At 33.5% G+C, this 15832-nt stretch overlaps 1 protein-coding gene across 19 annotated transcripts in view; it reads left to right on the top strand.

Moving 5' to 3' along the window:
- NRXN1 (neurexin 1) overlaps positions 1-15832 on the top strand; it is a 1135337-nt gene that overhangs the window by 94984 nt on the left and 1024521 nt on the right. For 10 of the 19 annotated variants that reach the window (XM_042932250.1, XM_042932245.1, XM_042932242.1 and 7 more), the window contains 3 exons: positions 7546-7563; positions 10809-10838; positions 11611-11622. The exons of 4 other annotated variants lie outside the window; for them this stretch is intronic. In XM_042932250.1, coding sequence (XP_042788184.1) covers positions 7546-7563; positions 10809-10838; positions 11611-11622 — 60 coding nt within the window. The remainder of the gene's footprint in view (positions 1-7545; positions 7564-10808; positions 10839-11610; positions 11623-15832) is intronic. 5 more of the 19 variants (XM_042932237.1, XM_042932240.1, XM_042932233.1 and 2 more) reach the window with 3 other exon arrangements.

The raw sequence follows: 15832 nt of genomic DNA, 5'->3' as shown, positions 1-15832 counted from the left end.
ACTGATGAGATACAGATTATATAATATTTATGAAAGTACCTTTAAAGTGGTAAGAAGACCCAAGTATTAGTATTTCTTGTTCTTATTTCCCTTGAACATTTAGAAGAAGTTTCTTGAGATCTTCATAAAACTTTATGAAACATTTTATAAAAACTTCATTTACTCTATTTTCTGCTTCCATTCTTTTTATCGTTGCTATTGATTGATTGATTGATTGAAGTATAGTTGACATACAAGGTTACATTAGTTTCAAGTGTACAGCATAGTGATTCAACAGCTCTATAAGTCATGCTATGCTCATCAGAAGCGTAGCTACCATCCATTACCATACAATGCTATGATACTGTTGACTGCATTCCTCATGCTGTCTCTTTCATTCACATGACTTACACATTCCATACCTAGAAGCCTGTACCTCCCACTCCAGTATGCTTTCTGTGGATTGATTCTCAGGTATTCAGAAATGTTTTAATGTAACTTGATATTACTACATTACATTTAGGAGACAGAATAGCACAGTCTGTAGGAAAACTATCAACTTAAAAATGTTAGATTTAACCACGTTAAACTATTGCTATTTGACCAGTTTTTGTCTGAAAGAGTAATTTCTCATATTTCAACCTCAGGTGCTATTGGACCGAATGATTTCAGTTTTTGGAGAAGCAGAAGAATTCCTTGTACCAATCTTCCTCCTGTTGAAATGTGCTGTAGTTGAAAAGATAACTATAATAGTTTTACATTTTGTTTATTTTTGAGAGAGAGAGAGACAGACAGAGCATAAGTGGCGTAGGGGCAGAAAGAGAAGGAGACACAGTATCCGAAGCAGGTTCCAGGCTCTAAGCTGTCAGCACAGAGTCCGATGTGGGGCTCGAACTCATGGATGGTGAGATCATGACCTGAGCCAAAGTCGGACAGTTAACCGACTGAGTCACCCAGGTGCCCCAAGTGCATTTTTTCTTATAGACTATTTGGTACATATGCAAAGGTCCATTGAATTAAAAATAATATGAAGTATTTCTTATTTTGAAATAAAATTTCATTTTTCTTAAATATAAGAATGAATATATGCTTAATTGACTAGTCAGTTTTATACGGACCATTTTTTTTCATTCAGTATATAGAAATCTAATTTATTAAACTCTAAACTTAGGACTTTTTTTTTTACATTATAGTTCAGTTAGTCATATTTTCACACAGTGTTCCCAAAATTAAAATGTTTGCTTTTTTCTCGTAGAAATTGGATAGATTTATTTTGGACTGGTCTGAGTAAGTATAGATAAGTAAAATCAGAAGTATTTGGAAATTTATTTGAAAATTCTCTGTAATAAAATGATTTGTGAAAGAATTATATAAATCTAGCCTGTATTCTCTCAAATGAAAGGCCATCAGTGGTCTTCAGCAGAGTTTGCCTACTCCATCCTAATGTTGGAAAACCTAGGACACTTGGTGGAGTATTCTCTTCTGGTACCATATACCTGGAGGTGGTCTCCCATTCATTTGATCATTAAAAAAAAAGTCATATCTGAGTACTGAGTAAATTTATTCTACCAACTAATACAAGAGCTCTCCTCCTCTGCTTTCTAAAATACGATGACTTCAGGCTTTTAGAAAGGAAGCGCGACTCACCTCAACGAGCTTTCTTTGAAGAGCTGTGTAGCAGTGGTTGCGTTTGGATAGGAAAATGCCTGGTAACACCCTGCTCAATTTTGTCTTAGGAGAGTTTATTTCTGTGTAAGCAATAAAACAGTAAAAATGGGTGACATGAGCAGACACGTGTAGACTACTCTTGTCACAGTATTTATGGTCATTCTTATATGTGATGTTCCTTTTCTAAGTTCAGCTATTGATATTAATATAGCAATGTTAACTCAAAGTTTAGATGTAAGGAAGAATTGAGGCTATGAAAGCAAAACAAAATCCTTGTCATAGTTCCCCATGAAAATAAAATTTGAAATTATATTCAATATAGTTTATGTGAGTCATTTAGTATATATTTTGATATATTGACTAATACCTGTTAAATTTCATCAGGTCCACTGAACACCTTAAGCACCAGAAGAATCTGCCATATAATTATCCTTCCTTCCTCTCATCGTTCTTTCCTTCCTTCCCCTGTTAACAAGATGGAATATTTTGAGTTGAATGCCACAAACTTTGTAACAAAATTGGCACCTGTGTGATCCAGAAACAAAGGCAGTCTGCAACTTAGGAAAGTACTATTGCAAAAGTTCTTTGAAATGTTGCAACTCATATCACAGTTTCCAAGGGGAACAACACTATCAGGCAAAGTAAACTTCTCAGACCACTTCACAAAGGACTCATTAACACCATAATATACTTGAATCATAGTGTACTGTACCAAAAGTAAACTTGTATGTTGCTCACAATGTTCACAGGGAAAATGTTTTTATAGGGTTCAAGTGGGATGTTAGGAATGTCCTTGCTGCTGCAAATTGGTTTAGAGTTACTTCTTTTACTCCTAATCAGTGAAGAGAGAAGAAATATTAGTTATTCTACTTGGCTCCCCTCATGCTCTAAGACTGTGATTCCAGTGGGCTTGGTGGGAGTGTCATGTAGGTAGATTTAAAATAACTTGCTGAGGCCACCTGTTAAAAAAAGCATTTTGGAAACTAGCCAGATCCCTGCCCAGGCTGTGGCTGTTTCTTTCTTTCCATAAGCCTCCATAATGGACCTTTTTTGCTTCATTTGTTGTTTGAACTTTCTCTTGATTCTGGCCAGCATTTCTCTTCCTCCAGCTGACTGCTGCACAAACCCACAGTTTCAATGCTTTCCTCCGTTTCCCAGTTTTTGAAACATTCCCAGAAGATTGAGGTTTTCTAAAGGCTTTCACTGTTAAAACCAAAAGAAAAATAAAATAAAGCAAAGCTCCATCCTGTGCCACCATGGGAACCAAACTCTGCTATACTGGCATTTAATCCCCAAGATGAGAGATAAAGTCTTGAATATATTGCAAGGGGCCAGAAAGGCGAGTATAGAAGCTAGCAACCTCAATGTATGTAAGAAGGAAATGGAAACCTTTTCTGTATTCCTCTTTCTTCTGGCCATTACCACCACCGCTTTTTTACTATATACCCCATTTGGATGGCTAGATCTGGATGGCAAGTTAACCTGCAGTAAGGGGAGTTTTGATGAAGGAGAGAAGGAGCCACAGAAAATAAAGGGAGCTGGTCATTGGCAACTAGCAGAGAAGGAAGGAAGCCAAAACAGAGAAGGAATGCCCAAGTGGTGACAGATTTCTTTCAGCCAATTTTATTTTATTTATTTATTTATTTATTTATTTATTTATTTATTTATTTATTTTTAAATATATGAAATTTATTGTCAAATTGGTTTCCATACAACACCCAGTGCTGATCCCAAAAGGTGCCCTCCTCAATACCCATCACCCACCCCCCCCTCCCTCCCACCCCCCCATCAACCCTCAGTTTGTTCTCAGTTTTTAACAGTCTCTTATGCTTTGGTTCTCTCCCACTCTAACCTCTTTTTTTTTTTCTTCCCCTCCCCCTTGGGTTTCTGTTAAGTTTCTCAGGATCCACATAAGAGTGAAACCATATGGTATCTGTCTTTCTCTGTATGGCTTATTTCACTTAGCATCACACTCTCCAGCTCCATCCACGTTGCTACAAAAGGCCATATTTCATTCTTTCTCATTGCCACGTAGTACTCCATTGTGTATATAAACCACAATTTCTTTATCCATTCATCAGTTGATGGACATTTAGGTTCTTTCCATAATTTGTTTCAGCCAATTTTAAACTTAAAATGTAGCAAATAAGTGGACTCTTGCTTGTAGATTTAGATGAAGCTTTCATATTGCTAACCTTAAATACTGATTGTACAAAAGGGAGTTACTGGTGATATTTTATATCAATTTTATCTCCTGGTCATCATTAAATTCCTGATTTTCTTTACATTGAAACAAATACATTTGTTTTCTTGCTCATTTTTCTTTTCCTAGAAGTATGTAAAATTATGTGCAAAAAAAACCTCATGATAAGTTAAACTTCCTGTCCTTGGATTCTTATAAGCTGGGAGGCCAAAGGAAATTTTTTTTTTCCTGGAGATGCTCTTTTGAAGTAATTCAAAAACATACAGTTTAACAGTCTGCAGCTTCTCTTCATGTCAACAGCACACAAATTATTCATAACATAACTGATGTTCTGGTGCCTATTCCCATTTTTGTGAGGGAAGCATATCTTATCTGAAAGAAAAAGAAAATTTAAGGTATCTTGTTCATGATTTTATTCCTTATTTTCACAATCAAAAGAAAAAAAATCAGTGTGCTCTTTAGAGGTGGCATGGTCATCATAGTAAAGTTGATTACTAAGACTCACTTCATGTACACAGCACTATTAGGTCATCAGAATTAAGAAGCCAGGGTATTCTGCAAGCCAAGAGCTTTTCCCTAACTTGACAATGTGCACAGGTAAGGCTGGATGGACTGCTTTCTACCTTAACACTAAAGCAAAATGTACTTCTTTAACTTTATACTGTGGCTTGCCAATTTTTGCCCCTGTCTCTGTTGCTGTTAAAAATCAAAATACTATTTGATTGCAAAAGAATCTACAAAAAGAAAGCAAGAGTTGATGTGATGAGGAAAACTGTTCTTTTTAAACTTGATATTCTTGAAGTCCAAAAACCAAGTCGAAGGAAAGAGAAAAGGAAAAACATCTGGCAAATGATTGTAAATGGGAGAGCTGCTACCATTTACAATTATGTCCAGATTCTGAAGTAATGTAGGGATCATCTGTAGGTTACCAGAGTTTAAATCAACTAAAGCCAAAACATAAATACCAAAAGCGTAGAATAGAATGATACAAATAAAGAGAACATTTTTTTTAATTATGTGATTGAGTCTGAAATTCAGTAAAGTTTGTTCCAAGCCACTTTTCTTCCTTTTCTTCTTATTCTATTTTTTTTTTAATATAGAAGTTAATATATTATCTCTTCATTTACTCTACTACTTTGATTTTTTTTTTTTTTTTTAATCTGAGTCTTTTGAGACAGACCATTTTTCTTAATTTGGTCAAGTTAGGATTTGTTTACACATTGGACATGCCTTGGATTTGCGTAGTGGGGGTCCCATTAGTTAAGCTGGTTCTCTTTATGAATAAAAACTCAGAAACATGCTGGATGCCAGGTCAAGATCAATGGTGCCATCAGTGGCCCTGTGTTTTAGTTAACGGTGAAGGGAAAGAACTCACTTGCGGGGGATCTGAATCAATGACCTTGATTTTATTACCACAGCTTCCTTTCCTAGTATCTTTCTTAGCACATTTATAAGATTGGTGTCAATCCTAGGCTTGTTTTACTTTGGTTTTCATTTTCCTTTTACTATTAAGTTTTCATGCAGCACTTTACCAAGAACAAAACAAAACCCTTTTCCTGAGACTGTGCTACTTAAAACCATATGCCAGTCTCTGTTTATAGAAATTAAGTAGTGCCATAGTAATTGGTGGATTTTTTTGGCAGTTGCCTCTCCTCTAAATTCCCTGATTTTGTTGTTTTACCCTCTATACTAAAAAATCTTACTTAAAAAAATAAAAACACACCTTAAATGGGGAGTAAAATTTCAGAGGGCAGTTAATATAAAACGAAAGTATATCTTAAACATTAATATAATCTGTATCTTGTATGATATCTCATATAATATAGCAAAATAATTATTTATTTATTTATTTAAATATTTATTTATTTGGGGGAGATCACATGTCTGGTAAGGACAGATAGAGGGGGACAGAAGATCCAAAGCAGGCTCTATGCTGAATGACAGCAGTGAGCTGGATGTGGGGCGTGAACTCACAATCCGTGAGATCACGACCTGAGCCGAAGTCAGACATTCAATTGACTGAGTCACCCAGGTTCCCCTAAAATAAATCTTTAATTTTTGTGTCCATGTCATGTCAAAGTTGCCATTGAAAAGTAGCAAATTCAGTCTAGTTTCTTATTTAGTAGATTAGAAACCAAAACCAATCAGGAAATGAATATCACATACCAAATATTTCAGTCTTTTTTTTTGTTATTTCTTTTAAAATAAACTCTGGCAAACGTAGTATTTTGTATAGATGCTATTGTACACATTTATCCACTAGCATTCTTCTATTATATTTGTTAAGACCATATCCCTAAAAGTGCCTATGTTGATATTTCAGTTTCCAGTTGATATATTTTAAACAAAATTGATGACTTTTAATCCATTAATAATTTTAACAATTAGAGTTATTTGTTTAACCTTATGAAATGGTACATTTATAAGTTATTTTTCTCCCAGTTCCTACTCTTGCTATTGTTTTGTTCTTCCTAAACACTTTTGGTCAAATAACCACTTTTAAGATTCTATTTAATTAAGTAAAAGAATAAGACTAGAAATGTAAACGGGGATATATTTTATTATTGAAAGCATTGTGATAAATACTAAAACCTGGCTGTTGCCCTATTCCTGGAAGACAGGTTTCTCTTCCATTTCTTACTGTATGCTGAGCCCTGTGTATCATTTTTGAGCCCTGTGTACTTGAATTTTTTAGTAGTTACTGAAAATAGTTCAAATCCCATACACTTGCATTGATTATGTGTAGGAAATACATGCAAAATCTGCTTGTGTACACATATATGTGTATGTGTATATATCTATATACATATATATATATATACACACACACACACATATGGAAATACATGTAAATATACGAGGATATGTAAATATGTCTATTATATGGAAATATAAAAGAAAGTTTACCAAATATTGTCATTATAATAACAGTTTTCATACTGATACCCTAAACAGAAGTACAAACTGAATAAACCATGATAAATTTTCCCTAATGGGCAGCCCCCAAATGGATAAAACAACATCACTTCTCTTGCAGTGATTACTTCTAGTTAATGGATTTAAAAGATAACTTTTTAACAAATTCAGTAAACTACCATTATTTGTAACGAACTATTAACACACTGTAAATAAACCAAATTATAAATTTTAGTTACATAGGTTTATTTGTGTTTATGGAAAAAAAAGTATTAGAAATACTTAAAGGCAATGATGGTACATGGATGTAGAACTGGGGTGTCTTTAAGTGAAATTTCATGGCTCTTGGCAGTGGGCTTTATTTTATCCAAGTCCAGATCAGATTTAGGAATATAATCTTTTGGAATTGTAAAAATAATAACAATAACAATAACAACAATAATAATAATAATAAGGCTTTAAAAATAATTGCCTAGAACAACCACATCAGTGACATGTAAGAATGTTTGCTTAGCACAGGACAGTGAAAGACTTTTTAAAATTCCTTGCTCAGGACATGACAGTGTACCGAAATTTTGTCTCACATTCTTAAAATGCTGCCAATAGGAGGGAACCTGCTTCCCATGATTTTGTTTTCCCCTTTGAACAGTAGCGATGGAGCACTTGCATGATGTGTTTGATGCCTTGCATGAGGAAGACATGCAAAGGCAAAGGTCCAGTCTGCATGCTGCTTAATGAATGTTTTTCCTTTTCTCTCCCTCCTTGTCATGTGCTTTCAGAAGACAACAATGTGGAAGGTGGGTGCTTTCTACTTTATTTTCAAACTCTCATTTGCCTTTTATTTCATAGTATTAATAGAGTACATCTCGAATTTAGACGGTAAGTTGAACTTATTTCTGAGCATTTGTTGATTTCTGGATTGTGTATCACTTTTCATATAGAACACACACCCTCAGCCCCGTCAGTCCCTAAGTATATGAAACTCCTTCAGCCTTAAATCCATCCCTTGATGGATTCCAGCATGCCATATAAACCTTAGAATGCTTATTGCAGTGTTCTGTATGGAAAAAATGATACAATCCTTCTTCTTTTGTTTTAAATGAGAAAGTATTTCTTTGCAGTTTCAGAGTTCAGTGCATGATCTGGTCTCCATTTTTTTTCTTGATCAAAATGATTTATTTTCTTTTGGAAATGTTTAGCATTTCATCACCCCAAGCTCATTGGTTTAATTTCAAATGATTTGATTTATATAAAAACAGAATAAAGCATTGACTCTAAGTAAGAGGCATAAACTTAGATTCAAAAAATAAACCACTGGCCATTGGAAATGAAAGTATACAACACTCCAACGTGATTACTGGTAAGTATGTTTGTGATATTCTGTGTCTGTTAAATAAAAGTACCATAGTCATTAAAGATTTTTTTCTGAAATTATCTCTATCAAGGAACTTTGAGAAAGTTATACTTTTTTCCTATCGAATCCAACAAACTAAAACATATTTCAACATTCTGATCTTTAAAGAACTTAAATGTATGTCAGTGTACTGCATAAGAAATCTCTCAAGGATAAGAGTGCTAACTAGGTAATTGTGTAAGGGATGTTGATGTTCTATCAACTTACACAATCACAGCATAACAGTTCTTGCAGACACATTGAACTAGCGTATATATTTCAGAAGTGTTTAACGTATTTCATTTTGCTGCGATATTCTGAAATAGAGCCATTCTGTAAAAATAATGAACATTTTTACAGAATGACAGATTTCTTAGAAAAAGACTTCCCATCTGAGGTTACAGATAAATAGCTGTTGAAGTCACCAAGATTTGATGTCTCAACAATTCATGGTGATACTAAGTTGGTCAGGAGCAGGTTTCAGCATATTATTTGTGAAACTTTTCTGAACAATATAATTGTTTAGTTGCTGAACATTTCTATTCCATTATTTGAATAAAATAGAGAAAAACTTCAAAAGTAATCATCAGTGAGTGTTTTTCCAAGTGTTGGCTCTCTGTATGGCTTCTGTTTTTCTATACTATAATTTTAAAAGCATGTGAATATGCCTTGATAAGGAGGATATTACCCTGAAGTTCTGACATCTTTCAAAATCAGTGTCATTTATATGATGCATGTTAATTGAGATTGATTTTTTAAGTATCTTTTCAACTTTTTTTGCATTTCCTTAACATTCTGTAAAATAGTCCATGTTTCTGTTCCTTCTTTTTAAATCCATTTGCATTCCAGGGGGTTTAAAATCAGCCTAATAAGCCTGAATGCCTCTTCCTCACACATGCATCCCATGAAAAATTTTGACAAGATTTGCAGAGTATAGCCTATAAACTATTCAATCATAATTGTAACATTCCTATTTATAACATGACTTTGGCACTCTAGTGGGGATCCCTTAGAGGTAAGAAAGTCTAGCATGAGGAATGTGGATGTTTTTGAGGCTTACTAACTTCCATCCTTACTGAGGACGTATTAAAAACCACCATTAGAAGCGTTTTATATATTTTCTAAAAGTTAGATCTTATATAGAGATAATATAATATAGAGATAAATCCCTGATTTCCTCTACAAAAAATTATTAACTCTTTTTAGAAAATACATGTACTAGTTTTAAAAGTGAAATTACATGAAAAATTATATAATCTACACATCATCACCAACAGATCATAAACTTTTTAATCTCCCTGTGTGATGTTTTTGTTAAAATCACTTTGAAAAATACAAAAAGAGGCTATACTACAGAAGCATTAAACTTCTATGTTAAATTGTCTTTATATTTTGACTATATGTTGATTTGTAAATGTACTGCCCCACAGGAATGTTTAAATACTCCTAAAATTTTAAGGAAATAATGCACATTATTTCAGTATTGGTGCAAGTAATGTATAATGTAGCTCAGTAAAGTCTCAAATATATTTTAAATAATACTAGGAAATATAAATTTTATTGAAATTGCTGTATGTATTACTATATTGCTGTAACATTTTCCCATGTTCTTGAAATAGACATGGATTGAGGAGAAGCTTTGTTGCTGAATATGGAATGAAGAACTAGGAATTAGTGCCTCTCAGTAAAAAATACCTTCTTGGATAGTGAAAGAGTTTTTGTTGTTCTTGTTGTTGTTTGTTTGTTTGTTTGTTTGTTTGTTTGTTTTAAGAACATTAGCAGTATTTAGTAGAGGAGTGAACTTCAATCTGAAGTCAGTTGTCAAGTAACACATAATAAGTATTTAAATAAAGGGAATTCAGTATTATTTTAGAAAACTTCCCTGATGAAATTAGTATTTATATAAAAACATAAAACTTAATATGTATTATGTATATATATATATATATATATATATATAAACTCATAGTTCATTATTTAGGTAATGTTTAGGTGAAAGACTAAATAATTTTGTCCTCCATGGGAAATTTCTTGAGCCTATTTAAAGCTGATCCGTTGTTTCCTAAAAACATTCTGTAGTAAATTCTGACTTTACAGCTGCATGTTTAATAATATATTTTTGTATTTGAACAAGCTTAGTCAATTGCTACATGTGTCAGACAAGGAGACATTTCTGCATTATCATTTCAGTGTGACTAAGGACTTTTTAATTTAATTATAAAACTTCTCATTTTTTGATGAGGGGAAAAAGATCAGACCCAGCCCATGTTTCAGATATTCCTTTGGGTTTTAAAAAATATAATTTTATAACAAGCCCTGTGGTGGCAGTATCATCAAAGGGCATGAAGGACAGATGCAATATTTAAGGGATTGGTTGGATTTTAAGTCATGCTCTTCATTGTTCCAACTGATACATTGAAGAAATACACAGAGCAGCATATGCCAGTGTTTAAATTACAGTACTATTAACTCTTTGCCCCAAAGCATTCCAACCAGGGGTTGAAAGAATGCTTTTTGATTTGCCTCTGTGATACAGACATGTCTCATAGGAAACAAGATGTCTGTCACTGAACATTTTTGTCACCGTGACAACCCTGACTTCCCATGCTCCCTTGTTTATTGCTGACTGTGCTCTTGTTTCCCTTCAAGGTCTGGCGCACCTGATGATGGGCGACCAAGGTATGGGCTCTGTTCCTTTTCCACTCTGCTTTCAGTGTTTTCTTGTTCTGTAGCTGCTTTAAACCATCACTGCAAAGGATGGGCAAATGCTTGCAAATTATCTGGCTGCAAATTAAATACATAACTTTTGTTCACATTTTTTCATATGTTTTTTCCCCTTTATTTGTTAGATTTTGGTTTGCTCCTTTGACTTTTATTTTCCTTCATTCTTTGCACTGTAATATCTGCAAATAAATGAGACATAAGAATTTGTGATTGAGACTTTGCATACATTTGTAAGCATATGCAGTTAAGGGTAGCTATAGTAAAGAAAAACTGAGAACCATCAGAAGTTAATATCTGAAATAGTATATTCAGTTTAATCTACTGTACCAGAAAGAGTCCATTTTTCACCCATGCATGGCAGTTTGGGAACATCCAGACATCTTTGGCTTCTGGCTTTTAGAATGCTGAGTATAGTGTTTCACAGAATCAATACTTTTTCTACCTATAGTATAGTCATTGTGTATCTTCTTTTTTGTGTAATCTTTTAAAAGTGAGCATGGACTTTTCAGTTTCCTTGCATGTATTTCCTTTTAAAAAGGGCAGATTTCTTAACAAATACTGATTATATCTCCATGTATTTTCAGACCCTTTTTTATGCTTTCTTGTCTTGTTTAATTTTCAAAGAGTACTACATTTACATATATTCATAATTCTTACTGTTGTTTCTCTCTCTATTCTCTTTGTATGGAAACCCTTTCTTCTTGGAACCATTTCATCAAATCCATAGGTAAAAGTAAAGGTATTACATTATTTTATTTCTTCTTAATATCATCTATATGAATTATAGTGTGTGTAAGTTATGCAAATGTATTTAGATCTTTTTGTATTAGTAGTGGGCACTGGGAGGTAGGTATGAGTGTTAATATTTTGTGAATTTAAGGTAAGAAAACTCCATCAAAATGTTGCCCTTTTTTTTTGTTTTGCTCTTTAGAGTGTTTTATCATGTCAGCTGCCTATATAATTAGTATATTTAAAAATTAACTTCAGATTTCAGTGTAATTTTTTGCAGTATCACTTAATGGTAGCTAAATGACGAGTGTAGTTACCATAAATATGTCATCTTCAAACATTGAGCTCAGGAGCACGCCTGCCCCAGCCATTTTGCATTGGGATGTGAGTGTAAGCATGTGCAGCATTGAAGTGTAGTGCTGTGCGATCATCACCTATTTGCCTGCTAGATGTCATATATACACATTAATTCCATAAGAACCTGGAAAGGTAGTACCGTGAAAAAGCCAAGGAAACAAGACAAGCCTGTTCTTTCTGTTGCACATACTAACTTTGTTTTAAGAACGTTACCATGCAGGTATACATTTCTGCATCACTTGGTAAGTCAGGCATGTGTGCTCCTTGACAGCACTGATGCCAGATTGAAAAGCATGCTTACTTTGCCATTTGGAACCATCGACCTTGTGTTTAGTGTTGCCATTAAATATAAGTAGATGATCTGTAGCTGTGGTAAATATGTATCATAGCCTTTAAGCTAATCATTTGAACTATGTGTTAGTGAATGTGCCCTTGGTCTGTATTTTTTTGTTTTTTGTGGGTTTTGTTTTTTGTTATTTTAAATGCAGGGATTTGTCTTATCCTTAAATTCTCTGAGTTTTCTTGTGCTCTGAATGTTAATCTGGTGAATTGGGACGGAAGCTCACAGTTCTTCACCCTTACATTGTGTCATCTAGCAGGGAAACTTTTCTGCTTGAAAAGCACCTGAACATGAGCCAGGCAATAAGTAAGAAATAATAGCAAAGTTTTAAATGTATAAATTAAAGCTTTCAAAACAAATGTTGCTTGGGTATTTTGAGCCAATAAAGAGAACATATGCTATTGTAGTTTGTGTTTTGGTCAACCATTTACAATAATATAATTTAATCTTATTTTAAGCCTTCCAGCAACTACACAAATGACAGTATGTATCAATTGTTTTAGAAATGTTATGTACCATTTGGACACTTTCTAAAGTTTTTTGGTCAAATTCCCATCTACTTCCTTTCTTAGTGGGCATTCCACACCATGTTCCTTATTAGAGTACTCAGGATGGCATAGAGGAAACTGTATTTATACTTTATTTTACTGACTGAGTGCAGTATATGCATATGTGTTTGTATCTATGAATGTATATACACATGTAATAAATATTCTAAATATACATATATATAAACATGATGTAAAAAATTAACTCAAAAATAATTTTATAATTCTATAACCATTTAACTCTATCTATAGAATAATTCATATTTATATTCAGCTGATATTTGTTTTGATGTCATCAATGTTAAGTGTCACTTCATTTAGTTTTAGTATGTCAGTCTTAAGTGTTTTCTGTTGACATATGGGTCAAATATATTTCTACTTCACTATTTTTCATCAAGTAGTATTCCTTAATCAGCACAAAACTACAGAGCACAGGAATTTGGTTTTTCATTTACATTTTTCTTCTGTTAATGGGACCAGGATGCTTTTTGATGTTAAATAGGGAAAGAAGATTTTCAGATGGATTTGAGTATTTTGCAAATCAGAGTGGTAACATTTACATGTTGGTTAATTAGATATATATAAATGAGAAACACGATTTGTAAGTTCTTTAACTATAAATCAATTCAACAAATCTGCCTTCTGAGCAAAAATACAATCTTGACTATGACGTGACATCCACATTCAAAGTGTGTCAATGTAGTAGGGAAATGAAGACATGTGGACAAGTTAGTATAAATGACAGAATGCAAGTACCATGAGAGTGGGAAAAAATGTGGGCATTCAGAAAACATGAAGATAGCATGAATCAGGGGCTCTCTGATGTAGCTCTCCTTGTCCTGTGCCACATGTTGAAGGAGTCAAAAAATTTTAGAAGTTTTCCATTGTAGGTTCCTATATCAAGTTAAATCCTAGTTGTGCATGAAATAGTTGTTGAACCTTTCCAGTCTGAAATAACTGATATGCATTGTAACTTAACACTTCCTAAATCTTTCCATACAACGTAATTCTGAAGAATTTTTTGACACTGCTTTCCTCTTTACCAGTAGTGAATTCAAGGGACTCTGGAATGAAACATCTGTGCATCAAAGTCTTTCCTTTTTTTTGAATCCAGAGGCAAAATTGGATTCAGGAACATTATTATTATCATTTTTTTTTCTATTTGAGTTCTTAAATGTTTTCTAAAATTTTAAATCCCCAATGATAGATGAAGGTCATTCCTTAAAAAAAAAAAAGTAACTTATCTAAAGAGAACATTCTTCATCCTCCTCAGTCTTCTTCCTGGAGGTAAGCACTGATATCATTTTGTGATGTGTCCTTACATAGGTGGTGTGGATCTTTTCATACTCCCTAATTATTGATTTTTCAGAGTTTGGAAACTGCAAAATACCTTATAATTTGTACATGACAAGAACAACTAAGTCATGTTAAGGAGACATGCTAAAGATCATTGCTATGTGCTGGTGGAATCATAATGGGAAGCATTTTCACTCTTCCCATATGCCATCTTGCCTCATAACTTCATTTGGTCATTCTGCTTCACACTTTAATTATTTGGATTTGTTTTCATGTTTTCTGAAGAAGGGCATGTCACCTTTACCTGGAGAGTTAGGAGTAAACTTTTTTTCAATGAATCATAGCTTTCTTTGGGATAGCTAGGGATAGATATTATCCAGAACCAACCTTACTTCTGCTGGTCATTGCTAGATAGATTCAAGTGGTTTTTGTGAAATTGTGTTTGCTTTCTTTTTTAGGCTTGAAATTTGTCATTGGTATCATTAGGACCATTGACAATGCTAACTTTATTCTCCGTTGTATTTAGAATTCAGGTTTGTCTATTTACCTGGGAATTTAGTTATTTTTTTTTGTTTTTGTTTTTGTTTTCCCATGGTTGTTTAACTGGTCACTTCATTTCAATAATTACTTTATTTACTTATATTTTACTCTAACAGTTGTCTGAGAGAAATGAATGACCATTTAAATCAGAAAATGCCAAAAATGTAAGTTACACTGCAAATCCAGCCATTATGACTGGTTAATAGCTCATAAGCATAAGTTAAAAATTCATTTTGGTACTTTGGATGCTTGTATTTTCCTTTATAACAATGATTTTAGTGGTAATATTTATATGGGTGATTATATATTTATATTTAATGTCAACTTTTCCTAGTAGAATGTAAGCTCTGTGAGGGCAGAGACTTGTCTTTCTTTTTAAACATTGTATTTACAGAATACTTTCCTTGTTGTATCTTGAATTTACCATTTTTATGACTTAAGTGTGTGTATGTGAGGTGGGGGACTGGTGGGCACACATTGGAAGACGTAGGTGTGGAGGAGGACATAGAGGGTTTGGAGTGGACAAAGTAGAGGGTAGAAAAGGCAGAGGAAATGTATGAAAATAACTAAAAAAAATTGTAGCAACAAATTACATGGAATGTTCTCTGTCTCTCAACTTTCTTTTGTTTCCTGTCATTCATATCCTTTTCTGTCTAGTAAGGCATCATTCCAATATCACTTTAATATGCCTTGGCATATGCACTGCAGTGGGTCTGTAAGAAAATGAAGTCCATGTATCTTTGTATTTAAGGGTTTTCAAGACTTTTAATGTAATTTGTAGTCACAGTGGTAAATGATCAGATTTTATTTTGTAGCTTGCACTATTCATACAATGACAGGCACAGAAATGTTCCTGAAATTTGAATCTGATGTTATGCTATCTGATGTGGTTCCCATGAGGTTTTTTGTTGTTTTTTTTTTTTTTTGCTGTTGTTGTTGTTTTCTATCTCACTGTATCAACTGTAATGTACCATAAGACCTGTTTAGATTGGGTTTGGATTGTAAGCTTTGAAAAGAACCAAAGTTTATGTCTTATCTTGTGATATGAGCATATTTGCTGTTCCTGCATTCATAAACTCTACAGCATATTTGCGAAGTGAATGTCCATTTGACCATTTCAAATGAACATGTATTGTTTG

Source organism: Panthera leo, chromosome A3 (assembly GCF_018350215.1).
Source record: "Panthera leo isolate Ple1 chromosome A3, P.leo_Ple1_pat1.1, whole genome shotgun sequence".
In the NCBI taxonomy this organism is placed as follows: Eukaryota; Metazoa; Chordata; class Mammalia; order Carnivora; family Felidae; genus Panthera; species Panthera leo.
Note: the sequence above shows the minus strand (reverse complement) of the source record. Positions and strands in the feature narration are given on the sequence as shown.